This window comes from Suncus etruscus, chromosome 10 (genome assembly GCF_024139225.1).
Source record: "Suncus etruscus isolate mSunEtr1 chromosome 10, mSunEtr1.pri.cur, whole genome shotgun sequence".
Classification (NCBI taxonomy): Eukaryota; Metazoa; Chordata; class Mammalia; order Eulipotyphla; family Soricidae; genus Suncus; species Suncus etruscus.
In genome coordinates, this window is record NC_064857.1 from 56,019,301 (window position 1) to 56,045,867 (window position 26,567).

Genomic DNA, 26,567 nt, shown 5'->3' on the forward strand with positions numbered 1-26,567 from the left:
ACTTCTTAGACTGTCTCTGTTTGGGAATGACAACATTGTGCTGCTTTGGGCATGGATGCCAGGCCCCTCGTTCTGTCCCAGCGACAGAGCCTGCCTTTTTCCTAAACCTTACCTAAGCTACCTTAGGTAGCTTGTGGAGGCTGGAGCCTGCTGAACACCTTCCCAGAGTTGCTGCTCCATCTTGTCAGATGTCCTCAGGACTGACTGATTGATCGCATGTGCTGCTTTCGTTCATTTGACTTGTTACCATGATGAGCCAAGGTTGAGCCTTTGCAGATGTAGGATGAAGACACTGGTCAGGCACAAACATTGCTCTCTGTTGCTGGATTCCCTTTGCTAAGAGCCTATTGGGATTTTGCACTTGGTAGGTCTCTCTGGATTGACCTTGCAGCTTTGGGGTGGGGGATAAATCAGGGCAATGCGGCCAGGCCCGAAACAAGCATCAGAAAGTGTTTCTTGCTGCTCCGGTTTCTGGGAGGATTGTTCCTTGTTGACACCAGCCTTGCCTATGTGTACAACCTTTGCAGAGACGAAGGAGACTTGTGAGATGTTCTGATTCCTCGCACCACTGCCAGTAGTGGGACTTCCTGGGGCTGGTGGGCAGAAGAGGGTGTCCCCCCTGTGTGGGTGACCCCCATGGATGTCCTCCATGAATAGACACCCCACACGGCTGCCGGCTCCCTACACCTGCCGCTGACTGTGGGATCACCCATAAAGGTGTTTCTCTGCCCTTCCAGCCAAGCTCAGGGGATTAATCCACGTCTCCGAGAGCATGGAGTTTTCAGTTGACATTGATTGATCAGGAGGAAGGAGGAAGGGTGCAGATGGGGTGGGGGGGGGGAAGGGGTGTGGCTGTGGGAAACTAAACCCTGTTCTTCCGCTGCTGCAGGGAGCAAGGGTGTGCGGGCTGGGCTCTGAGGTGGGAGGTGGGGTTGGGAAGGGTGGGGCAAAGCCAGGAGTTTTCTCCATGACCAGGCAATGACCTAGGCCTGAGTCTCTGGGAAGGGGCATGCTTTAGGCCTGAGGAATGCCCACTGAGCCCCACCAGGTGACTTCCCCGAGTTGCATTCTTCCAGGCCAGTGGAGGGGACAGAGATATTATCAGGATGGTCACAGGGACAGAGCAGGGAGGAAGGGGCAGGGGACATGGGGGAAGTGAGGAAGGGGAGAGAGAAGGGGGATAGAGAAAAGGGGCAGTGAGGTGTGAACAGGGATGAGGGGGTAGAGAAGTGAGGACGGAAAGGGGTGCAGACTATAGTCCCCCCAGCTTCGCTCATGCCTCCAGACTTCCTCTGACTTTGTTCTGTGCACCAAGGTCACACATACTGCCAAGATTCTCAGAGCCTCTGGGGAGTCCAAGCCCTGGGCAGTAAGAAGGCTGGAATAATCTTGAAGGTTCTGGAAGGTTCTAGAAGGAATCCCCCCAGCAGAAGCTGAGCGTTGAGCCCTGGGCCCACCCTGACTCCACCTCCTCCTCACTATGGCCTGGAATCTGGCTGCTCTGGAGGCTGAGGGACTTGAGTCACAGAGTGATGCCCAGTTCTGAGTGGGCACTGGGCACCCCACGCTCAGCTTGCAGTTAGGGTGCAGCGACTGGCATGTGGGTGTTGGGGCCTGTGTGCCACCTGTTGGTTTGTGGCTTCCAATGCGGATGGGCCTTTGCTAGACACCAGGGCTGTCACGGACACATATGGGACCAGCCTCTGCCTGACTCAGCTGGGCCACACTGGTACCTCCTAGGGCAGACAGGCCCATCCCAGCACTGAGGTTCACACCACACAGCTTCTAGAAACTTGAGTGTTTGCTGGAGCATTTGGGGCAATAGGGTGCGTGTGTCTACGGTGGATGCTGTGCCCGCCGCTCACATGGTGGATGCTGTGTCTGTGTCTCTCATCGAGATGTGTCAGGCTGCCCCTTCTCTGGTGTCACTGTCTGAGGGTGGTGGTCACTTGTGACGAGGTTGGTGTCCTGCTGGGAGCAGCGTGTGGCCTTAGTCCGGTGGAGGTAACAGTTTCTCTTTTCCTTAAGGAAACAGGCCCTGTTCAGGATGGGGAACCATGCAGGGAAGCGAGAGCCCGGGTTCGAGAAGGGAGGCAAGGTAAGAAGCGGTGCGGGACCAGCAGCAGTGGGGGTGGCCTGTGGGCACTTGTCTGATCCCTGATCCCCGAAATCTGAGGCTCCCAGACACTCATGGGTCAGGTTGGGGCCCAGACACTGACCGCCTCCTCTTCACAGGGGCCTCATTTGACTCCTTTCTAGCAGTCTGAGCCCGCCTGGCCCATCACCTCTCAGTTGGCCCCTCACCTCTTACATGTGGCTCCTCACCTCTCGCATGCGACCCTTCACTTCTCACTGTGACCCTTCACCTCTCACATGTACCCCCCCTCACCTCTCACATGTAACCCTTTACCTCTCATATGTGACCCCTCACTTCCTTCACCTTCCTGCCTGGCCCTGCTGCTGGCAAGCAAGCAATGCCTCAGTCACTCGTGTCTACCCAGCAGGGGGCGCAGCTGCGCTGGCCTTGGCACCATGAAGAAGCCTGTATGGCTACCTGGGCCGGCTGGGCCGCAGCTTCTTCTCCAGTGCCTTCACCACTAGTGGTCAAATGCCCACCATGTCCCTCCCTTGGACAAGGTCCCGCAAGTGGCCACAGTGCCGCCTGATGTCCTGGGGAGTACATGGGGAATCTTCAGCTCCAAACTGGGGGCACTCAGAGCTTGGGTGGGAAGATCCCCTAGAGGTGTCTCTGCCAGGGACGCTAGCCGGGGGTCCTGGGTGGGTATCTTGGCCCAGTCCTACAGGCTGCAGCCCTGGACACTGCTTCAGACATGATACAGCCACTATTGGCTGCGGGGTTCTCAGGCTTAGCACACTGCAGGTCGCAGAAGGTGTGGTGTGGTGTGGAGTCAGGGTGAGGTGAGTTTATTGTCCTCCCACCATTCCCTGTCTCCCCAACCCTGAGTCTCCAGTCTCCCCAAACTGTCCCAGTTGCCCCAGTCACCTGCCATTCTTGCAGCTCTAAAATAAAATGCACTGAGGGTCCCACTTTCCTGCAACTGGTGCAGTATGGGGAGGTTGCTGGGCCAGCAGCGAGTTCCATGCCACGTGTCCGGGGAGTGACGCTGTGTTGGGCCATCCCAAGCAGCCAGACCACTATGTCCCCCTCGATACAGTGCCCCCTCACTGTCCAGCTGCAGGCCCCCCGCAGGTGCTGTCATCGCCCACATGGGCAGTCAGCCAGGCTCTTCTCAGCTGCAGAAGGTGCCACGTCTGTCTGAGACTGAGAGATGCCAGCCCAATGCTGGGCATGGCCCAGACCCACCTCTTCCAGTGATGTGCTGCTACCAGCCCTGGGGGAGCCGCTGCACTGCCAGGGGTGGATGGCTGCAGGGGTGTAAGGTGTAGGGTTCAAGGGATGTAGGGTTCAGGGTGTAGAGTGTAGGGGAATAGGGTGTAGGTTCAGGGGGAAAGGGTTCAGGGTGTAGGGTACAGGGGTGGAGGGTGGAGGTCTTGGGTGCAGGGGTTAATATGTCAAAGATTCAGGGGTACGGGGTGGAGGGTGCAGGGCTGCAGACCTAAGCACTGGCCACAGGGATGGGACGCAGCTTCTGAAACAGTCTCAGGAAGTACCTGGAGGACACTCACAGGCTCTGTACTGCCTGCCTTCCTTCCAGGTTGGGGGCACGAGCCAGGGAGACGAGGTGAGGAGGAGCACCCAGGCTCTCTCTCGGGATGCCTCAGAAGACAGTGAAGTGTTCGGTAGGTGACTTTTGTCGCATGACCTTTGCCCATGACCTTTGTCTTTTGTTGTTTCATGTCCCTTGCCTAATAGCCTTTGCCTCAGGCCCTTTGTATTTTGACCTTTGTCCCATGACCCTTGCCTTATGATCTTATGACTTCTGCTCCATGCTCTTTGCTTTTTTGCCGACTGCCTCATGACCTTTGTCTCATGGTCTTTTTTTTTTTTTTTTTTTGGTTTTTGGGTCATACCCCGCAGCGCTCAGGGGTTACTCCTGGTTCCACGCTCAGAAATCGCTCCTGGCAGGCTCAGGAGACCATATGGGATGCCAGAATTTGAACCAATGACCTTCTGCATGAAAGGCAAACGCCTTACCTCCATTCTGTCTCTCCTGCCCCGTCTCATGTTCTTTATCCCATGACCTTTGTCTTTTGACCTTGAATTATGACTCTTGCCTTATGACCTTTCTCTCATATTCTTTGCCTTGTGACCTTTGTCTCATGTTCTTTGCCTTATGAATTTTGCTTTATGGCCTCTGCAGCTTGAAAGACCTCCTTCCTCCCCTGCCCCTGGACAGCCATGTGCCCACTTGTCCTCTGCCTGTCGATCCAGTGCCAGAGCCTTGGAGCAGACCAGGAGGGCTGCAGGCCTTCCTAGACCCATGCAGAAAGGGGCTTGGGGACCTTGTGGCTGGGAACAGGCTAGGCCCTCTGGGGCAGGCCTGCATGTCCACTTGGGACTGTCCCAAAGCCCCAAAGGGCTGTGGTCACCAGAGCTCAAGCCTCCCAGCTGTACATGCAGCAGTTGACCCTGTCCCAGGTAGTCACACTCAGTCGGGGGGCACAAAGGCACCAATGGGTTGCACTGTAGGGTGGGCACAGCCCAAGGGAGCAGGGGAGGAGACAACAGGAAGCAGGGTTCAGAGGGAGGTACACAGGTGGGGCGGGAGAAAGGTGGTGGCAGGTTGATCATTAAGGTGAGTGAAAGAACTAGAGTGAGAGCACAGTGGGGAGGACATTTACCTTGCATGCAGTTGCCCAGGTTTCGATCCTCGGCATCCCACAGGATCCCCCAAGCACTATCTGGAATGATTCCTGAGTACAGAGCCAGGAGTAACCTCTGAGCACCACTTGGTATGGTCCCAAAACAAAAAGAAACAAAAAGCAAAGGTGAGTGAAGCCAGGAGACATGGAGGCAGGGGAGGTACCTGAGGGACTGACCAGCTCTGAAGGGGCTGGAGCAACAGCACAGAGGACTCTGATCCTGCTGCACTGCCTGCCAGAGTTTAATCGCTAGCACCCCACAGGGTCCCTTAACCGCCCCCCCCCCCCAGGACTGATCCCTGAGCACAGAGACAGGAGTCAACCATGAGCACCGCCAGGTTTTAACCCAAAATAAAACCCAAAATGTTTCTAGGTACTATGCGCTGCTGGCAGAAGGGCTGGCAGAGTCATGTTTGATCATGGGACAATCCTGAAACAGCAAGAGCACATCCTAGGCCCATCCCAATCCCATGTGCTCACAGGGTCCAGTGGGGCTACTAGTTCTGAGACCTCCACATCACCACGATGTTGTAGGAACCCCCTCACCTAGTGTCTACAATGATGGCATCCCCTCTTATACTAGAGAAGTCATATCTCCTGCTGATATTCTGACATCCTCCCAGCCCCCCAACTCTTCAACCCCAGACCAGCAGCAAGAGTCTTGCCCGGGCCGGGGCAGCGGCGCTGGCATTGGCTGGTACCACCCTCTGCCGCGTGGGTGCGGCTGGGCGCTGCACAGGGGCTCCTGAAAGTGGCCATTGTGTGGCTCTCAGAGCCAGGCCGGGCGTGAGTGCCATTGTTATAGCTGCAGGGACAGAAAGTGCTGCGACAGATGTGCCCCTGGGCCCGCAAAGGGCTGCAAAGGGCTAGAGTGGCCCTATGCCTGGCCAGCTCAGTACTGCCCCAGTGAATGTGGGAAGCACCTTATGGAAGGAACTGATGTGTTTAGGGTCCGGGGCTGACTGCATGTCTCTCGCCCACAACAACCGCAAGCTGGTTCCCCAGAGCAAAAAGACAGGGTGCAGGCACCTCGGGGTCCCCCGTGGCTCAGGCTCCCTCTTGTTTTTGTGAGCACCGCAGCCCAGCCATGTGAGCCACAGGAGAGATCCTACTGGAAGCCAGAGAAGCTGTGACTCAGGGCCCTTCTCCCCCTCCATAGCTGTGCTCACTTTGCATGACCTAGTCAGCAGTGTCCCAGGCCTGCTGGAGCCAATGGCAGTGCCTGCCAGGCCCCTGTGCCTGGGTCATCCTCCTGCTGGACTGTCCTCAGAGTAGCCACTGCCACAAGCCTGCTTGGGCCACAGCAGGGCCGGACTGTGAGGCTGCACTCAGGATAGGCAGCTGGTCCCTCACTGGCCTTTGAGATGCAAGGGAGACGTGGGTGCATGCAGGTGGGTGACACGGGACCCTGCCTCAGGGGCCACAGCAGACCCATACCCAGTGCTGACATACTCACACACATACACTCACATTCACTTACTCTCAGATACACTCACACATAGACACACAAACTCATAAACACACACTCTCAAACACAAATACACACATTCACACACATATAGTCACACTCTTAGACAAACACACATTCTCACCCATGCACACACATGCATGTACGTGTATACACACATGTGTATAGTTATTCTGTGGCCCACATGTCCCACAAGGCTCCTATCCTGGGTTCTCTTCTGGCCTTTGAGAACTGGGCGGAGAATCCACCACTGCCTCCTCCCGCCATGCCTGCACTGACGTCCAGCCATGCAAGCTTCTGGCCACCCTGCAGCTGATAGACCTGAAAGACCCTGTGCCCAGACTCCAGGGAGTTGCTGGCATTCCGAATGTGGCCTTGGCATCAGCCCTGGACTGGCCTCTGGGACCAGCAACAAGCTCATCCACCCTTAGAGTCACGGCAGTATCAGCCTGCCCGAAAGGCTCTCAGGTGGCCACCCCTGTGCCCTTCCTCGTTCTCACATTTGGCATTTAGCACCCGGCAGCCACGGAGTCGGCATGCCCTGTCCTGCCAGCCCCAGGCTGGGTCCCTCTCCTGAGAGGCTGGTGACCCTCGGTGGCTCTGGGAAGCCTCAGGGGCCTTCCTGTCTGTATTGGTCCCTCAATGTGGCCTCAGGGATAGACTGCCACCACATGATGGCCACAACCCAAGGGCACCCCCTGCTCAGGCATGCCCACCACACCAAACACTGCCCCTCTCAGCTGGGCCACAGTGGACTTCAGAACTTGCAGGCCTATCCCCCGGCTCACGCCTGAGACCCAGTGCCTAGTACACGCTGGAGAACACTCCAGACAGCCACCTGTGAGGGACAGAGCATTTCTGGAGCAGGTGACATGGGCCAGCATAGATGCAGATGGACATGGGCGCAAGGAGCCCCTGCCCAGACCAGCTGGCAAGAAGAAACCCCTCAGTATCAACCGGGCCAGGACGAGCCAGGCCATAAATCCAAACATTGAGGTCGCATTGCCCAGGCCAGAGATTGAGCCCCATGTGTGGGGGCAGCCGGCCCCAGGGTGCCCAGTCCTGACCCCCCACCCCAGCACAGACTGAGTCTTATGCTCCAGCCCTGAGGGTCTGGCTGCAGATACCCAAGTCTCAGCCCTGCACCCAGGTCTTACTCCTAGGACCTCGTCTTCCCCTCCTTCCCCAGTCCCTCTGCTCTCCCATGACCCACCCAGCTGTGGGAGGCTCCGGCCGGACTATTTCGAGCACAGAAAACCCGTATGTTCTGGGGGACAAAGGGACCATTGGGTGAGTTGGTGGCAGCGTTGGTGGAAATGTTCTGCATCGGGCACTATGCCCGCTCCACACCCACACATCTTGTCCCATGGCCCGGCCAGAGGCTGAGATCCCCCCAATGTCCCTTCAGGGATTGGCCTAGTGCTTCTGCTGCAGTGGGCTCCAGCCGTGGGGCCTGAGTTCAGCTCTGCTGTGGGGTATGGACTGGGGGGACGGGCCGAATGCGAGTGCCGAGCAGACTGTCCGATACCCAGGATGGGCTCAGAGATGGATTCTGCAGAGGGAACATGGGGTCTGTGGTGCTGAGTGGGGACCGATGTGTCTGCATCCCACAGACCTTTCAACAAAGCTGTATCAGGCGAAGCCACACAGCCCTGGGTTTGGGACACCTGAGACATCCTCAGAACAAGGGTCATAGGCTGTGAGATAAGTTGTCCTGGCTGGCCACACTGGGGCCTCACACCTGAGCCTCTCTGTCATGGTGACCCTGGGTTACATGGATGACCTTGGGCATCAGTCATTCTTAGGTGGGTGACCCTGAGTTTTGGTCACTGTAACATAGGTGACCCTGAGTGACGGTCACTCTTACACGGTTGACCCTTGGTATCCGTTATTGTCACACAGGTGACCCTGAGTGTTTGTCACAAGGGTGACCCTACATGTCAGTCACTGTCATACGGTAACCTGGGTGTCAGTGACTGCCAGCGCAGGTGTGGCCAAGGGTCCCAGGGGAGACACCACCCGTCTCCGGGCTCCCCATTGCAGAACCTTCTCTGGGACTGTCCGAAGGCAGCAGTAACCTTGCTGTGTGGCTTCCTTGCCTGCCTTGGACCATGTTCTGAGAATCCCACATGGTCACACTGCCACCTTCCCCATTGGGACCCCCACCCACGGCACCATAGATTCTCCCTCCTGCACCCCTGAGCCAGAGTGGCCGGCACTCACAAGGCCCCATTCAGATGCACAAAGGCCCACTGTGGCCCACGCTGGGCCCAGAGAGCCGGTGCTAGCTGCCCCCCACTGTTGACTCTGTCAGAAGCCCCTGTTGGTCCTGCTGTGCTTCTCTCTCCCCAACCCTCCCTCCTGCCCTCCCCTCTGTACCTGCTCCTGCCACAGGGCAGCAAGGGCAACGACCCCGATTCCTGGGACTGGACAGAATTAGATGGGTGAGGCCCCACACTGCCCTGCAGCCTCTCCCATGGCTCCGTGGCCTGTCCTGTGGCTCCATGGCCTCTCCTGTGTGGTTCACCAACATCTTGGACAGCCCTAAATCCCAGTGTCCTTCGTTCATGGCCTGAGTATCATGTCTGGCCTCTGCACCCTGTCCAGGAGTCTGGGCTGGCCACATGCTGGGCTCGATTGCTGGCTCCGTCAGGGGCAAGTGTTGGCCTCAGGCTGTGTGACCTTGCCCTTGGCATGGGGGTCAGTGGTTATGCACACCTGTGGGACACACTCTGGAAGACAGAGACTTCACAGTCTGGCCCTACATCTCCCTGAGCCAGGGAACCCCAGACCTTCACCTGCTAGGCAGCAGTCCCCCCAGGGTGCTGAGCCTGTCACACCCTGGGGACCTCAGGCTCCAGGGACCAGAGGCCACTGAGAAAGCAAGTCACCTCTGTGCTGGCTATACCATTGCCCCTCTCCAGGGAGTGAGTTGGCAGGCCAAGGGCACAGCAACCCACATCGGGGTTCGTCCTGCCTGTGTGATGTCCAACTCTGCTGGTCATGTGAGCGTCTCCCCTATCTGTGTACAAGCCCCATTGGAAGCTGTCCCTTGCCCCCAAGAACTCACCTGGACAGGACGATCTGCGAAACAGCATTTCCATGCCAGGCCATGTTTCTGGCATATAGATGTGCCACTAGGGAGGGCAGTCGTGCCCCTCACCTACACATTAGTCTGTGTCTCTGAGATGAGGCCACACCTGATGTCGGCCACCACCATGACCAAGTGCTACAGACGCACAGGGCTCTTGTTAGCAAGTCACTACATGGTGGCAGGATGTGGGTAGATGGGTGTGAGGTGAGTGTCTGAGTAGGAACAGGAATGGGTAGATGGGTTGGTGGATGGACGATGGGGCAGATGGGTGAATAGATGAATGAACAGAAAAAAAGATGGATGGGTGGGTTCTTGGAAAGAAGATGGATGAGTGGGTGGATGGACCGTGGGTGAGTGGATGGATAAGGGGGTGGCTGGGTGGAAATGATGGGTGAGTAGGTGTGTGGACAGCTGGATGGTGGGTGTCTTGGTCCACAAAAAGAGTCAGTTCTGCTGGGTAACCGTGGACAGACAAGCCTGGCAGCATGGGGACGTGGGTACCACATTCTCTGCAGGTAAGTCTGGAAAGGCACAAAGCAGCAGTATCTAGACCCGACCCTGGCTGTTTTTGAGACATGCAATATGGAGGCCTGTCCCACCCTAGGCTGGCTCCCTGTGCTGTGCTCAGGGGAGATGCCAGATGCAGAAGCCCTGAATGAAGAAGTTGCTGTGCGGACAGGACAGGAGGGCTCTGGGATCTGGGCACGGACTCCCCTCCTGTACACCGTCTCTAAGGCCAGGCACGGTGCAAGTTGTTTTCCCCAAGAACACGGAGGAAGCCTCTTTCCCGTGCAGTGCTGGGCCCCTACCTAGAGCCCTCAGCTGGGAGGTACCACGGTGGGCATAGGGGAACCTCCAACTTGGGCTCTCTGAGCTGCGACCCTTCCCCTGCCCAGCCAGGAAAGAGCTGGGGTGTTAGCTCAGGCACTTGTGCAGGGTGGTGGCCACTGAGTGTCAGGGTGGGAATCAACCATCCTGGGTTGATTCAGGGTTTCTGAGACCCCCTATCCCAGCCCTGAATGGGACGCAATGGGGGGCAGCACAGTCCAGGGCCCTGAGCACCCAGCGGCGCCCTGACCCCGGAAGAAAGCGGCTTTGTCCCGGCTGCGCTTTGCACGGAGCATTCACATCCCGCTGTTGTTCGCAGGGGAGGCAGATGTGGACCGGAACAATGGGGGCTCATCTCAGGGCGCCGCCGTGACTGCCACAGCGGGCCCCAAGAATGCCTGGCAGGATGCCAGCCCAGCTGACCCCAGGAGCCGCCCCCACTTGGTCCGCCTCTTCTCCCGCGATGCCCCGGGCCGCGAGGACAACACCTTCAAAGGGCGACCGTCGGAGTCGGACGAGCTGCAGCCCATCCCCGAAGACAGCAGCGCTCAGCAGCCCGACACCATGGCCCAGAAGAGACCCTCGCAGCGCTCCAAGTACCTGGCCTCGGCCAGCACCATGGACCACGTCCGCCACGGCTTTCTCCCACGGCACCGGGACACGGGCATCCTGGACTCCTTGGGGCGATTCCTCAGTGGTGGCCGGGCGGTGCCCAAGCGGGGCTCTGGCAAGGTGAGCACAGAGGACTAGGTGGCCAGCGGCGGGCAGCAAGGCCAGGCGAGGAACCGCGGACCAGCTGCCCGCTCAGCCACCCACCCTCCTTCCCCCCAAGAAACTCAGAAGGTTCTGGATTCTGGATGCATCGGGGCAAACTGGAGCCAGGGGTCAGGGGTGTGTGCTGGGACATGGGTCTGCGCTCATTCTGTCCTGCCGCCTCTCAGCAGATGCATGCAGAGGCTACTTGGACAAAGGGGACATTTATCCTGTGCCAGCCTGTTGTCTCAGGGTCTGAGCGACAGTGTCGGTTGGGGGCCTGGCTGGTCATGAGCACCCTGTAGTGCTCCCAGAGAAGGTCCCATCGAGATGGTTGGGGCTTTGAGAAGGGAAAGGGGGTTCTGCAGAGGACACTGCCTGAAGAGTGTCCATGGGATGGCAGAGTCAGGGCCCAGTCCCCCAAATGTCCAGAGACCCTCTGGCGCTTATGCCACAGCAGTACTCATAGCAGCGTCACCTGGAAGGGTTTAGTCAGACTCGTGTTCCCCCGGCTCTCATGAGGCGTCATCCCAATCCACACATCCCTGTGGCACCTCTGTGGTACCTGGTGGTATACTTGCCTGTAGGACCTGTAGTCTATGTGCTCAAGTACCTGTCGTACTCTGATATGTGTACTTAAAATACTTGAGCAGTACCCTGTGGTATATGCCTGCAGGTACCTGTGGTATCCTTGTGGGTATCTGTGATACCCTGTGGTGTATGTGTTCAGCTACTTAGGATACTTCTGTGGTACCCTTGGTGTATGCCTGCAGGCACCTATGGTAGCTCTGTGGAATCCCAGTGGGCATACTTGGGACATCTATGATGCTGGGGGCCTATCCAGCACACACACTTGCTACCTTCCCTCCGCTGGACAGGACCCTCCCTGTGCTCAGCCTCTCCTGCTCACTCCAAGTGTTTAATCCCTCAGGTTGCCTTCAGTCCCTGAGCACAGTTAGCCTGGTTGCTCCAGGCTTGTAGAGAGGCCACTGGTGGGCAGTGCTGGTTGTGAACCCACTTCACGGTGGCAGGAAAGTGTTTGCAGGCCGGACCATTGCTCTGCCTATGTGTCCTCCTTCCCAATTTGCCCGGTTTAGATATCGCCATGTTCTTGTCCTTTCAAAGAAAGAGGTTTGGTACTAAGCATCTACTTTTGCAAGAGAAAAAGAAATGCATTGCTAGATTGTCAGAGAAATTTGTTTTTGTTTTTGTTTTGTAATTTGACAAAATAAAGAGTTTAAATCCTGGTTCAGGATTCTTGTGTGCTCTGTTGTCTGCTGAGGGTTGTGAGGAGAGTCCGCAGGCACCATCCGCACTGCCCCCTGGTTGAAGCTGCATCTGATAGGGGTCTGGGGAGCTGCCGCACTGGGCCAGGCCCCCACACAGGCCTGGGGTCGAGCGTGTTTCTGTGGTTCGTTGTCAGTGCTGCACTGGGAAGCCTGGGACAGCCCTTGTGCCTGTCAGTTTCTGGTCTGGGGTCTCTGTGGGTCCTTGTTTGGGGTCTCTGTCTGGGTCCCTGTCAGGATCTCACTCTAGGGTGCTCATCACTGACTCTCCATCTGCACAGGCTAGTTTCCTGACAGAGCCTGTTCTTTGTCCTCAGGCAGAGGCTGTGTCTCTGCCCCCAGCGCTTCCCAAAGCATGTGACAAGCTGCCCCAGGCCTGGGAATGCAGGACTATTCGCCCACTCTGCAGGACTGTCCCCACTCTGACAAATTCCTGGAGGCGGCAGATTCCTTGAGCGTGAAAGGCACCTTCAGGAACTAGAGGGCAGGAGGCTCGGTCAGGACCAGGGAGGCCTTAGGGGCAGAGCTGTGGGCTCAGCCCCTCCCCTGCCATCCCAGCCAGCACCAGGCCCAGCTCTGGGCACTGCTTTGTCCTCTTTGTCCAAGACATGAGACACGGAGAAGTTTTGTAGCAGATTGTCCTGGGCTCTGGGCTATGAAGGCTACCCTGGCCCCAGACCCTCTACATACAAACTCACCCAGCCTCTTCTCCCTCTTTCTCTCTCCCTCTTTCCTTCTCTTTCACTCTTCTCTCCCTCTCTCTTGTCTCTTACTCTCTCCGCCTTCTCTCCCTCTCATTCTCTTTTCCTCTTTCCTTCTCTTTCATCTTTTCTCTCACCCTTTTTCTCTCTTCCTCTCTCCCTCTACCACTCTCCTCCCACCTCTCCTCTCCCTATTGTCTCCTCCCTCTCCTCCACCTCCCACTTTTGCCCATGTCTGTACCATCTCTGTCCCTGGGGTCATCCTATAGGTGTGTGGATTCCCCAAAGCCCCAGACTGATGGTGTGACACCTCCTCCAGAAAGTGCCAGGCCTCCCCCCACAGGATTAGAGGGCCCACAGTGGGATACTGCCCCAGTACTCCCATCCGTGGCTCCAGGTGGGAATCATGTGCCTCCCCTGCCCGGCGATGACCTGTCCTCTCCTGCCGGGCCACCCCTGTCCCGGGAGCACCCACGGGTCTCCCGACTCAACCTCCACTCTGTCCCCGGCAGGTCCCCTGGCCCAAGCCCAGCTCCCTGCCCGGCCCAGCACGCCGCCCGGCCGGCCTGTGCGCCATGTACAAGGTAAGCGGCCCGCGGGCCAGGCCTGGGGCAACGTGTATACGGCGCGGGCACTGACTGGGCTGAGCTGGTCTCTGGGGCGCTGCAGTCAGAAAAGCCCTGGGATGGGCAGCCACGGGCAGCAGAGCCAGGCAGAGTCCTGACCTCCGAGACATGTGGGTGGGTTTACCGTTACAGCAGGTCCCTGGATACCCCGAGACAGAGGCCAGGGGTCCTCAACCATGAACCCAGGCAAGGCAGGGTCAGGGCGGGAGCTGCAGTGGACAGATTGGGACCCACCTGGATGCTCAGCACCAGGACTGGGCTCCAGGTTGGAGCTCCAGGCTGGTGGCTGCAACCAGGAAGAGTTGTTAGGACAGTCACAGGGGCTTAGGGAAGCCCCAAAGGCCTACCGACCCCCAAACCCACCAGGATGCCAGGCCATGTCCTTAAGCACCTGATTCTGGCCACACGCAGGGCGGCCTGCAGATGGCTGAGGCCGGGCACTGCCCAGCAGGCAGACACAGGGCACAGGGCAGCATGTGTGGTGAGGTTTGTCTACGTGTTTTTTTTCTCTTTTTCTTTTTAATAAATAAATTCTTTCACTGGATCACCGTGAGATACACAAGTAAAAAGTTGCTCATGGTTGATTCTTAGTGATAGTGTCCCACACCTTCACCAGGGCACATTTCCTGTCCTTGGTTTTCTTCCTGCTCTCCCCCCTGCCTGCCTCTGTGGCAGACACCCCTCTTTCTCTCTCTTCCTCTCTTTCCCTCTCTCTCTCCCCCACTCTCTCTCTCCCAGACTTTGTGGTTTGCACTATTGTTACCGAAAGGGTACCTTGCATATCACTTTCAGCACCCAGTTCTTGTCCAGAATGAAAATTTCCAACTCTCATTGTCACAGTGCTCCCTTCTCTACCCTAACTGCACCCAATGCTCCTTGTGGCAAGTTTCCTACTATGTACAGCCCTCCTGGCCCTCGTCTTTGATATTATTACCATACTGTCTTTTTTTTTTTTTAATCCCACAAATGAGTGAGGTTATTCTACATCTATCCCTCTCCCTCTGACTCACTTCACTCAGCATAATACTCTCCATGTTTATCCATGTATAATCAAATCTCATGACTTTGGTTTTCCTAACAGTTGCATAGTATTTCACTGTGGTAGATATACCACAGTTTCTTCAGCCACTCATCTACAGGCAGTGTGTTTAAGATGTGCTCGTAACTCTAGGCAGACTTTCTCTGTATCTCTTTGTCTCTCTGTCTCCATCTCTTCATCCATAGCTCTATTTCTTGCTCCATCTCTCCTTCTTTCTCCATCTCTGTTGTCATTCTCTCATTGTCTATTTCTCACTCTGTTTGACCCCATGTCTGTCTCTCTGTCTCTACCCCAGAGACAGGACAGACCACATAGTGAGGGCTCTTGGTTCAGACCCGGTTCTCCCACTGTGAATAGGACAGTGGGCCCAGGAATTCTGGGAGAGTAGAGAGGCCCATTGTGGGCAGGGGTGCAGGGCCATCGGTCTGGGCACCCCCACTCACCTGTGGGCTCCTCCACCCACCCATGTCTGGCAGGACTGTCTACCCAGTACAGTGCCCAGACACCACAGAGTCTGCCCAGAACATTTGGAGGGCAGCACCTGCTAGTCCAAGGCCCGTGATTGGCCCCTGCGAACCCGAGAACTTCCTGCCATGCCACATCCGTTTCCCACTGTCCCCAACATCTGGTCAGGAAAGGGCAGAGGGGCTGGGCCTCAGGTCTGTCTCCCACCTGAAACCAAAATGCCAGTTCCACATCACAGCCCTTCGCCTGCAGCCAAACAGAAAGAGCCCCTCTGGTCATGCTCTAGGCCCCACGGTGCTGGCTCCCACTGGCCCCCTCATGGGCTCACATATGGGAAAGTCCAGCTGGTCCCTCAGAGAATGTTCCAGACTCTCGATCTAGCAGCTCCAGCCTGGCTTTGGGGAGGGACAGCCTCGCTGCCTGCCTTTCACCTCCCACCTGCACTGTAGGCAGACCCCAGAGGCCTGACAGAGCAGAGTGACCCACTGAGCTGTGTTCCAGCCCTGCCACGTTGCCTTGTGGGGCTGGTGAACTCAAGTCTTCGCAAAGACTCAGTGTTTCCTCTTAGCCTGTACCCGGGTCTCACAAGGCCAAGTCCCCGGTGCTGGCAGTCAGTGCTCCTGGGTCACCAAGGAGAGGCCACGTGCTATGTTCTGTGTCACTGTGGACAGAGGCCACCATTCTCCGTGACACTATGGACAAGAGTCAAGAACACAGGACCCCATGAGGAGTCAGAGACACTAGCAGGAAGCCACACTTAGGGTGACCTGCTGCACACTGTGCTCTGGCCCACAAATTATTCCATCTGACACAACCACGCTCCCATTTGGGGCATAGTTCATGGCCGTGCCCTCAGAGATTCTGTGGGGGTGTCACCCTCAATCTCACCCTACCCCAAGGATCCAAGAAATCATGAGACCCTCCCCAGCACTGAGGATCAGCCCCAGCATGGACGCCACCTGTACGTGCTCCTGGCAGAAGTGGGGCTTGCTCCCCTGGACACCCAGCACTACCCCAGCAAAGGCAGCAGTGCTCAGGAATAGTCGTCCCCTTACACTGGTGACCTGGAAATGCATGTTCATGATCTGAGAAGATGGTCACAAGGGTCCCTCCGGCTCAGTGTCTGAGTTTCTTTCAGATGAGTTGGAAATAGGAGCTGGACAGGGGGCTTACCCCACACTCTCGCTGGCCACAGTGTACCCAGCAGACCCACACGAAGACGTGTCACAGCTCAGGCAGCAGCAACTCTGAGTGAGGACCCCGTGTCCCTAGGCCTCACATGAGGAGGTGCAGCGGCTCTGTGGCCCAGGATCTTGAGAGAGAGGAAGAAGCCACGGTGCTGCCTGAGGGACCAACACCCCAAGCTCAAGTCAAGACCACCCCAGCATGGAGACTGACCAGATCCCATGCCTGTGATCCATCATGGTCTGACAGCAGGACCAGCTCTGGAGTTGCTTGGACCTGTGACTGTCCTTTAGAGGGCCAGAGCCTGAGTCAAAGCCAGAGGGTGTCCGGTGCCAAGACCCTCGGGAGTCTGTCTCCACTTGTTTCTGCACCAGTAGTGTTTCCCCCCAAACAATCAGATTTAAAGCAGGGGCCGGGAACCTGCTCACAGCATGATCTCCCCAGAAAACAAAAGCAAAGGCTGGATTTTAGAAAACTAGGGGTTGGGAGGGGGGGCACACCTGGTGGTACTCAGAGCTTGCTCCTGGCTCTGTGCTCAGGACCTCTCTGGATGGGGTGCCAGGAAGGGAATCCAGGTGGGCTGCATGCAAGGCCAGTGCCCCTCCCAAGTGCTCTCACCTTCCCCAAAGGAGGGTTGGACACAGGATTGTGCCCTATTCTGTGCTGTGGCCTCACTCTGGGCCCCTTCCCAGGCATGGCTGGTCTCCCGCAGAGGCAAGGAACCATGTCCCTATAAAGCAGCATTGCTTTCTAGCAGCTGGGGCTGGTTACCCAAGGATGGAATGAACCCACACAGCTGTTCTAGCTATGCCAGGCCCGGCCTGTCATCAGGGCTCCAGGATGGACAGTGGCTGATGGACCCGCAGAATGGGCAAATGAATGGTCCACAGCACCCATTAGCCCTGAGGTCTCACTTGCTGCCAAGATAGTGACACCAGAACGGAGGACAAATTCAGCTGTTTGGGGAACAGGGTCTGTCTGGGGGGATGAAAGGGAGACTGGAGGGACAGCCAGGGCTGTACTGGGCACTGAGGTGATGTTTGACAAGGTTACACACCCATGCCATGGCCCGGGGTCCCTTTGCCTCTGGACTACCTGTAACAGATGACAAACCTGCAGGCCGTGTGTGCAGAAGTACAGAATAGGACAGAAAGGTCCTTCCATGTGGGGTTCCCCAGGACCTGTCCTCACACAGAGTGTGGGGTCCTGGGCCGGGCTGGTTCTACACTCTGACACAACCATGCAAGGGTACAGGAAGAGGGCAGGGCCCTATGGGGAGATCTCAGCCTTTGCTCATCCCTCCTTCCATCTTTTCTTCTGTCTGTCCTTCCATCTGTCCTTTTGTCTATCCTTCCCACACCTGCTGACAAGCCCACAGAGCCTTTCTGCTTCCCTCTGAGAGGTCCATTGTAGCAGGTCCAGAATGGTCAAAGGTCACAGTATCTGGTCTTGAGATCAAAGGTCATAAGATAGCTGACCCAAAGGTCAAGGGTCAGAGGGTCGACGGTCCAGCAGGGAAGGTACTGTTTCGAGCCTTAGTGCACAGACATGGAGACATAAGGGGGCATTTTGTCTCTTTTCCAGGGAATCCCTCACAGGCCCAACTGGAAATGGGCATCTGTCCAGAGTGGACCCTTGTGCCTGTGCCTGGCATCTGTCAGGGCAGGCTGAGGTGGTGAGGCCTGTGAGGGCCCTGCTGCAGTGCCATATCCAGCCACTGCTCACTCAGACCTGCTGGGTATCCTCCTTCCTCAGAGTAGGGCCCGCTTGGGAAGGGGCCGGCCAGCCAGACCCATCCACAGTCAGCCTGGAAGACCTTCCTGCCCATTCTGTGGGCCATACTCACTGACTCAGAGAATCTGTCTCTGGCCCTTGGTCACTCTGGACTGGACTTTCCCTCAGGTCTTGGGTCTTTTCTGTGTCCCTGGAACCTTATCTTCTAAGATTTTCCATCTCAGCCAGAGTGAGTCTGGTTTTCAGCGGGGATAGGCTAATTGCTGGGGCAGAAATGTGTGCCCTGACCCAAAGCTCAGGTGGCCCTGAGTTTTTCTGGCCTTGAACCGTCTAGTACAAGTCATATCTGGCATTTGTCCATCCCTGTGGCCTGGCATCTCCCCAGGACACAGGTCCTCTCAGCACTTTCTCCCACTGTTGTCTGTTGTCAGACACTGCTCAGGTCCATGTGCAGCTTGGGCCCAACCTCACTGCAGAGCTCCTTCAGACATCTTCAGACCTGATACCCCTCCACCCCACACACACACCCTTATCTCCCATGGAGGTTGGAGCTGGTGTTAACAGCAGAGTCCAGACTATACGGACTCCCCTGGTTTAGAAGGAGGTGCCCCTGCTCTCAGGGCTGAAGGGGGGTCCCTCCCTCTCACTCATTTGTGCCCCTTCCATGACCAGTTTTGTCAGCAGTGTTCAGGGGTTCCTTCTGGCTCCATGCTCAGAAATCACACCTGTTCAGGGAAACCTATAGGTTGCCGGGATTGAACCCATGTCAGCTGCATGCAAGGCAAACACCCTCCCCGCTTTGCTGTCCCTCAGCCTCCCTCAGCTACTGGCCTCGAGGTCTTAGATGGGTTTCATGAGAGCCAGCTATATTGTGTTCATTTGATTCCTTTATGTTTGTCAGCCTTTTATATTTTGATTTTTTAGCTATTCTCTGCTAGCAGCAAAACAGGGCTGACTCAGGGTCATTTTCACTGATTTATTCACCATAGGGGAACTGTGCCCTGCCAACTGTGCCCTGCCAAGCCTGTGAGTTCTTTCCTGGCAGGCACTGCTGTTATCACTGTTACCCCTTCTCCAGCCCTTCCTATGTTTTTTGTTTTTGTTTTTTTTTGGTTTTTGGGTCACACCCGGCAGTGCTTAGGGGTTACTCCTGGCTCCATACTCAGAAATTGCTCCTGGCAGGCTCGGGGGACCATGTGGGATGCCGGGATTCGAACCAATGATCTTCTGCATAAAAGGCAAACGCCTTACCTCCATACTATCTTTCCGGCCCCATCCAGCCCTTCCTATGCCCAAGGCCAGTCCCAGTGGCCACTCTGTGGTGTCCCTTCCTGTTCTGAACATGAGGCTCTCTGTGTTCACTCTGGAGCAAGGATTCTCTGCCTCTCTCCCCTGAGAGCCGGGGTCCTGCCACTCCCTTCCCTGCACACAGCTAGGCCTGTGTTACCATAACCAGAAGCTCTGCCCAGCCTGCACCCACCTCTGACCATCACACCTTCCACCAGCTTGTCCTGTACCCAGGACCACAAACCCATTAACAGCCTTTCCATAAAGACCTGGGACCCCTGGGTGCCGAGCACAGGTAGAGCATTTGCCTTGCATGCTTCAATCCTGGCATCCCATATGGTCCCCCAGCCTGCCAAGAGCCATGTCTGAGCAAAGAGCCAGGAGTAAACCCTGAGCGCTGCCAGGTCTTAAACATAATTTTTTTAATTACCCAATATGGGTCGATAGTACAGCAGTTTCAGTACTTGCTAGTGTGTGCCCAATCTAGACTCTCCTTCTTATCAGCACACATTCCACTAAACCCTGAAGGCCCTGCACCTCAGGGCCCAAGCAAGACCATCTCCTCAGGCCCTGAATGGACCTTCTGGCCTGGCAGGTTGAGAAACACTGGTTGGCCTCAGGCCCTCCAGAGCACTGCTGGGGAAGCTCCAAAATAATGGTTTAATATCACAAACTTTCCCATTAGTGCTTAGAGCCAAGCTGCGTGACTCAGTGTCACAACAACCCTCATGCCCCTCATGACTGTCTTAGCGAATTAAGCTTTGATGCTAAGAATGAAACTCACTTGTTCTCAGGCCACAGTTGGCATGTCCCACCTCATTCTACTGAGGGCAGGGATGAGTCAGGAAGTAGCTCATCTCTCTGGGCTCAAACTCCGTGCTGCGACTGTGTGTTGATACAAAAGACACACGATCTTTTGGAGGGTCACACCCGGCAATGCTCAGGGCTTTCTCCTGGTGCTAAGCTCAGGGATCATTCCTGGTGGGCCTGGGGTGACCCTGTGGGGTCGGCTGTGTGCAAGGCTGTCCTCTGTGCTGGCTCCCTGAGAAGGCTGTAGGATGGCTCCAGGCTCTGGAGATGGCATAAGTGATAGACAACAGAAGACACAGGACAAGGGGCCTCCTCCCTCACCCCCGCCCTGATACCAGTAGCAGCCTTGGGCTGAGAGTAGGAGAGGGTGATGCCACCATGCCATTCCGTTGCTTTGGTGGGCCTGAGCCAGCTTTGAATTCTTGGTTCCAGACTTATAGAAATTGAGTGTGCTAAGGTGGAGGAGTTGGCTGGATCAGCACCTTAGAAATGAGGCACAGCATCCCACAAGGCTGGCTGGAGGGAAGGACCCATTTCCCCAAGTCTCACATGCTGGACACTCTGGCTCAGCGTTCCAAGGTCAGGACTCTTGCCAACAGGGAGGAGCCTCATGAGAGCACCAGGCCTGCGAACCCCCAAAAACCACGCTGGGCATCACCTCCCTAGTCTGCTACCAGCTCCTTCCCCCCCCCCCCCGGGGGAGCCCCATTCACCTCACTGAAACCCCGATTCCTGGGCACCAGGACCTGAATTCAACAGAGACAGACGTGGAGGCCCAGACCTGGCTCTGAGGGGCTCTGTTCTCTTTCAGGACACGCATCACGCAGCCAGGACCACCCACTATGGCTCCCTGCCCCAGAAATCCCAGCGCGCCCAGGATGAGAACCCTGTTGTCCAGTTCTTCAAGAACATTGTGAGTGCTCCCTCAGCTCAACAATTTAAAGGCATTAGTGTTCCCCAGGTCAATAGTTTATGAACGTGAGTGCTCCCTAGGGTCAATAATTCAAGGACATAAGTGCTCCCTCGGGTCAATAGTTCAAGGACATAAGTTCTCTCCAGGTAAATAGTTCGAGGACATGAGTGTTCCCAGGTCAACAGTTCAAGTGCATGAGTGCTCCCCAGGACAATAGTTCAAGGACAGGAGTACTCATAATTCAAAGATGCAGTGCTCAATAGTTCAATGAGTGAGTGCTCCTGAACATGGAGTGTTCCAGCAGGTCCAGTGGTGGGGGCTGGCCCTACATCTGGGGTAGGCCAGGCCTCCCAGGACAGTGGCCCTAATCTGAGTGAATGGACTGAGAGGCATAGTTGGGGGAGGCAGTGGGAATCTAGCAGGGATGAAGCTTGAATATCACTGTTTCTCAAAGCTTCGACCCCCACTGTGTGCTATAGAATGATTAACAGTACCTACTGGGCACTGGAGGAGACTGGCTGGGCTGGGACCCATGCTGTTCAGGTTATGGGTGACCTGGCCACCTTTTTGGGTCCCTAGAGGGCACTGGGGTTCTCCAGCAGCCAAGACCAAGAGGGTTCAGGCCTTAGCTGATGCTCAGCGAAGGTGCTTGCATGAATGAGGCTGGGCCAAGGCACAGTGGAATCGTCCCAGTCCGGGCAACTGTTGACTGCCTACCCTGTCTTTGCAGGTGACCCCAAGAACGCCCCCTCCATCGCAGGGAAAGGTAAGGGCTGCTCATAGCTGGAGGCCCCGTGGCCAGGGCAGGGCTTGGAGTGCATGTGGGGCCGACCAACGTGCTTTCTCTCCCCCACAGGGCAGAGGACTATCCCTCAGCAGATTCAGCTGGGTAGGTGCCTGTGTCTACCAGCTCCACCTACCCCCCCCCCCAGTCTGTTTCAGGTGCCCTCTGCCCGCTGTCCACCCAGTGCTCCTCCACACCCCCCGATTCTTCTTCCCAGGCGTTTGGAGCATCATGGACCTGGGCTCCATCCAGGGAAAGCCCTGATTTCTCCCACAGACAAGAAGCAACTCCAGAGGTGGTGGGCGTGGAGAGTCAATACCCACGTCCAGGCCCATCCCCAGGGACCACAGGGGCAGGATCCAAGGGTGTGTTGGGAGAGTACCCAGAGCACAGGGGCCACATGTCAGGCAGGAACCACATGGGAGCTTCATTGTGAAGCCCAGTGTCCAGGACAAAGTGACCAGGCAGTCTGGCACACAGAGATGAGTGGGCACTTGGGCCAAGACAGGGAGGGCAGGAGAGAGGGTGAGTGCAACTCAGAGTCTGCTATAGCCCGTGTGTTCTGACAGCCACGAGGCATCATGGACTATGGACATAAGGATGTGGGCTTAAGAAAAAGGGAGGGAGGGAGGAAGGAAGGGAGGGAGGGAGGAAGGAAGGGAGGAATGGAGGAAGGGAGGGAGGAACGGAGGAAGGGAGGGAGGAACGGAGGAAGGAAGGAAGGAAGGAAGGAAGGAAGGAAGGAAGGAAGGAAGGAAGGAAGGAAGGAAGGAAGGAAGGAAGGAAGGAAGGAAGGAAGGAAGGAAGGAAGGAAGGAGGGAAGGAGGGAAGGAGGGAAGGAGGGAAGGAAGAAAGAGGGAAGGGGAAGGGGGGAAGGAAGGAAGGGGGAAGGAAGGGGGAAGGAAGGAAGGAAAGAAGGGAGAAGGAAGAAAAGGGAGGAGGAGGGAAGGAAGGAAGGAGGGAAAAGGAAAGAAAGGAGGTAGGAAAGAGGAAGGGAGACAACCAGGCACTCCTTGGCTCTAGCTCAGTATCTCTGAAGGGATGGAAGTCTGCAGGCCCTTCCCAGGTCTACTCCTGAGCCTCTTCAGCGTCGGAGCCAGAAACGCAGTGGCTGGCCCTTTCTGGGCTCACGTTTCTGGCTCCACTGCAGGACAGTGAGCAGGAGGCAGACGTGAGACTCCCTTCACTGTGCCCTGCAGCCTCGTGGCCAGGCTAGTCCAGCTCCTTTTGTTCCCATGGCTCCTCTGTCCCACAGCTGCTGGCCTGTCCCATGTGCCCAGGTGTACCCATGCTGCTTCTTTGCAGGAATACCAGAGCCTGGAGGACCGTGAAGAGACGCAGCCCATGCAGGCCAACCTGGCCAGACACGGGATGCTGTGGCGGGTGGTCTGGGAGCAAGAAAGTGGAAACTGAGGCAGCTTCCTCTCTGCCCACTCCTTGGCTCAGGGGGACAGTCCCTGCAGCTGAGGAGACACTGCCCAGCTCCACCCCACAACAATACGGGCTCATGGAACATACGGGGGTCAGCCTTGCCTGCATCACAGGCCTGCCCCCAAAAGGTGACTGTGAGTCTCTCTGTTCCTCCACAGGGAGCTGAGGGCCAGAAGCCTGGGTTCGGATATGGAGGCCGCGCATCCACGGCTCACAAGGGCTTCAAGGCCCATGATGCCCAGAGTACACTGTCCAGAATCTTCAAGCTGGTAATGCCGTGGGCGGGCATCTCCTGCTGCCAGGGCCTGGCCAGGAGGTGCAGGGGGCTCTGTATAGAGCACAAGCAGGGCCCCTGCTGGGTGCAATGGGGCAATGGTTTCAGGGGGTGACAGGATCTTGGGGCCCAGTGCTGTGCTGGCCAGTTAAAAAGCCCCATTCACAGGTCCACATGGGCCCTGGGCTCAGCCCCTGGACTTGACAGTACTGTACATGGAACCATGGACTTTTTTCAGTAAGGACAGGCTGGCACCAAGGTGGCTGGGACAGGTGGGGTGGTGGGAGGGTCTGACGCATCCCAAAATCCTCAGCCCTGTTTTGAGCTCCTCCATGGGGCTCCACAGATGACAGGCACTGGGTGAGGGTCACTGGCCTGCTGGGATAAGACACAGCAGGGCAGGAGGGGCCATGATGGGTGCCCACAGGCCCTGGAACTGCTCTGGGCAGAAGCCAGTGTCCAGCTCCCCCCTGCTCCAGCACTGCCCTTCTGAGGGGCCACAGCCATTCCAAAGCTCCAGAGGCTACCAGCTGAGTCAGGCCTCCCGCCCCACCTGTCGTCTCTCACTGGGCTCCCAAGTCTGTGAAATGATCCAAAAGGGCACAGGACAATCCTGCAAATGAGGTTGGGGAGTCAGGCCGCAGGGAGGGAGGAGGGAGAACGGTGCAGACTTGGGTCCGGCACTGGGCCTAGCTCCCCAGCTGTCTGCACACCCCCCACCACAGCCAGTGTGACACGCTGGGAGGAGGCTTAGGACAGGGGCTCAGGCACAGGCCAGGACCTCCAAATCTCCATCCAGGGGACTTACCCCCTCGGTCCTGAGTCTTGGGCCCAGTAGAAAGCAACCAGGCTCAGCCCCACCCTGCCCTGACCAGCTTTGCTGCTCTGTGACTTGGTTTCCCTATCCGCAGGGAGGAGGAGGCAGTCGCTCGGGATCGCCCATGGCTCGACGCTGAAGACTCCCACATCCCTGAACCCCTGCGCCCTGTCCTGTGCTTATTAACAACCTCTGCCTTCTAACAGTCCATCCTGCATACACCTTCTTACAAGCACACTGGGGGCGCCCGCCCTACTCACACCCCCACATCCAAGGCGCAGCCATCCCCACTCTGCAGGGCCACCCTGCACCCCTGAACCCGCCTGGCACCCGGCTTTGGAGTGTGTCCGTGAGGCTGCCCTGCGGGACCCCGGCTTTCTGTGTTCCCCTTTTCCCATCTGTCTTCCCCACTTCCCATGTTTTCCTTCGCTATGGGGTGGTGCAGGCGTCACTGAGGGTTTGGTACGTGAGGCGCGGCCAGCAGCTGAGAGGAGAAGGCCAGGTGGGCGCGGCAGACGGGCACCGCGCCCCAAGAAGATGGAGTGTGAGAGAGGAGGCAGCGGCCTGCAACAGGAACAGGAGCGTCTGGGGCCGTGGGGCAGCAGGGCCCGGGTCTGCCCAGAGCCCAGCCGGGACATGGGGGAGCCGCAGTGCCCGGCGGCCGGCTGGGGGCACTGCCCATGGCAGGCACTCACCTGAGAGCGAATCTGGAGGGAACTGCCGCCCCACCCCGGCGCCGGGATGGGCGGAGAAGAGCTGGTCTAACGCAGCTGTACCCTAATGTACTGACCTGACTCCCTTCCCACCCAAGACCCGGCTCTAACCTATCCTAACACTGCCTGCTCGGCAGATCCACAGCCTGTAATCCGCAGCCTCCAGGAGGAGAGGCTGAGACACACTGAAGAACATTCCAGAAATAAACCCTCCTGCCTGTCTAGAGGCAGGATGTTGACGGACTGAGTGACCTCCCGATGGGGACACCCTCACCGCCATCCCAGGAGGCACCGTGTCCAGTGGGACCATAATAAACATTACTGGGACCACCGTGTCTGTTCGTGCTTCAGGCCGGGACACTGCAGGGACCCAGCTGGGGTTCTGGGGACAAGGGACCCCGGGAACTGTGACAGGAGCTCTTGGGACTCCACCTAGAGACCCCAAATTCTCCGCCACTTGGGTTTGGTCTCAGCCCAGACTCCCTCTGTCTCCATGTCTGTGGACAGGTGTGTGAGAGGATAGGAGAGTCCCTGCACACTTGTACATTGGGGCTCAGGAACCCAGAAGGGCTGGCAGAACTGGAGTCCTGGGGGAGCCTGTTGAGAATTAAGAAGCACCAGGTGCTGGGACAAGTGCTTCAGAAATGGGTTGAGGGAAATGAGGCTGAGAGAAGCAGCACTGAGGGGAGAGAATGGAAATGGGGCTGAGGGAAACAAGGCTGAGGAAGAATGGGATAGAAGGGAGAACAAGACTAAGGAGTGAACACAAATCTGAGGGAAGGCTGAGGCGGGAGAATGAGACTGAGGGAAAACAGCTGAGGGAGTAGAGGCTGAGGACAGGGCTGAGGGGAGAACGGGGGCAAAGAGGAGAGAATGGTGCTGAGGGGAGTTAGAGCTGAGGGGGGAGAATGAGGCTGAAGGAAAATGGTGCTTAGGGAAAACCTGCTGAGGAGACAGAATGGGGCTAAGGGAAGTGAATGAGGCTGAGAAAGAACAAGGCTAAGTAGAGAGAATGGGACTGAGGGAAGGAGGAAGCTGAGGGAAAATGGAACTGAGGGGGGAGAGAATGAGGCTGAGGGAAAAAATGAGACTGAGGGGATTTTGGGGCTGAGGAGGGACAATGAGACTGAGGGAAGTCAGGCTGAGGGGAGAGAATAGGCGGGAGAATGGGGGTTAGCAGCAGCCGGGACTCATCCAGGCCACAAGGGCACAAGGAGAGGGGTCTCCTCAGAACCCAGCAATGGATTGGGAGTGAACAGTGAGCGGGTCCTCTGGGTGTGGGGCCCTAAGTGGAGTCTGTGCAGAGCAGGTCAGGTGCAGGGGTTTTGTCCAGCAGATGCTCTGGCACAGATGGTGGAAACCAACAGCTTAGACCCACAGCCTGAGCACTGAGGGGTGCCCCATCCTAGGACCCCAGGTGAAGGGTGCTCAGAGGACTCAGCACAAAACACGGGACACACAGGCTATCGCCCACCATCCATACCCACCGACTGACTTGGGCCAAACTAGTAGCAGTGGCCCCTAGCATAGAGGCAGTTGCATTCATCTTGCCGAGGCCCCCTCACAGCCCCTTC

General features: G+C 57.0%; 1 protein-coding gene across 4 annotated transcripts; it reads left to right on the forward strand.

The window, feature by feature from the left end:
• Positions 1-2,032: 2,032 nt before the first annotated feature.
• On the forward strand, positions 2,033-25,323 carry MBP (myelin basic protein). Of its 4 annotated transcripts, XM_049781774.1 has the most exons (9): positions 2,033-2,098; positions 3,678-3,762; positions 10,495-10,907; positions 13,428-13,499; positions 20,873-20,974; positions 21,705-21,740; positions 21,831-21,863; positions 23,348-23,458; positions 24,375-25,323. In XM_049781774.1, exons 1-9 carry the CDS (start codon positions 2,048-2,050, stop codon positions 24,417-24,419), a joined length of 948 nt encoding a protein of 315 aa, XP_049637731.1. In that variant the 5' UTR covers positions 2,033-2,047; the 3' UTR covers positions 24,420-25,323. The 4 variants fall into 4 exon arrangements, with proteins under 4 accessions (XP_049637731.1, XP_049637732.1, XP_049637733.1 ...); XM_049781775.1 differs by lacking the exon at positions 21,831-21,863; XM_049781776.1 differs by lacking the exon at positions 13,428-13,499.
• Positions 25,324-26,567: the final 1,244 nt, after the last annotated feature.

What these genes read in the sequence shown, in the direction of transcription:
- MBP (XM_049781774.1), top strand. Translation starts at nt 2,048, where the DNA reads ATGGGGAACCATGCAGGGAAGCGAGAGCCCGGGTTCGAGAAGGGAGGC. An exon ending in GCCTGTGCGCCATGTACAAG is followed by an intron (nt 13,500 to 20,872) that starts GTAAGCGGCCCG and finishes GTTCTCTTTCAG; the next exon opens with GACACGCATCACGCAGCCAG. An exon ending in TCCAGTTCTTCAAGAACATT is followed by an intron (nt 20,975 to 21,704) that starts GTGAGTGCTCCC and finishes CTGTCTTTGCAG; the next exon opens with GTGACCCCAAGAACGCCCCC.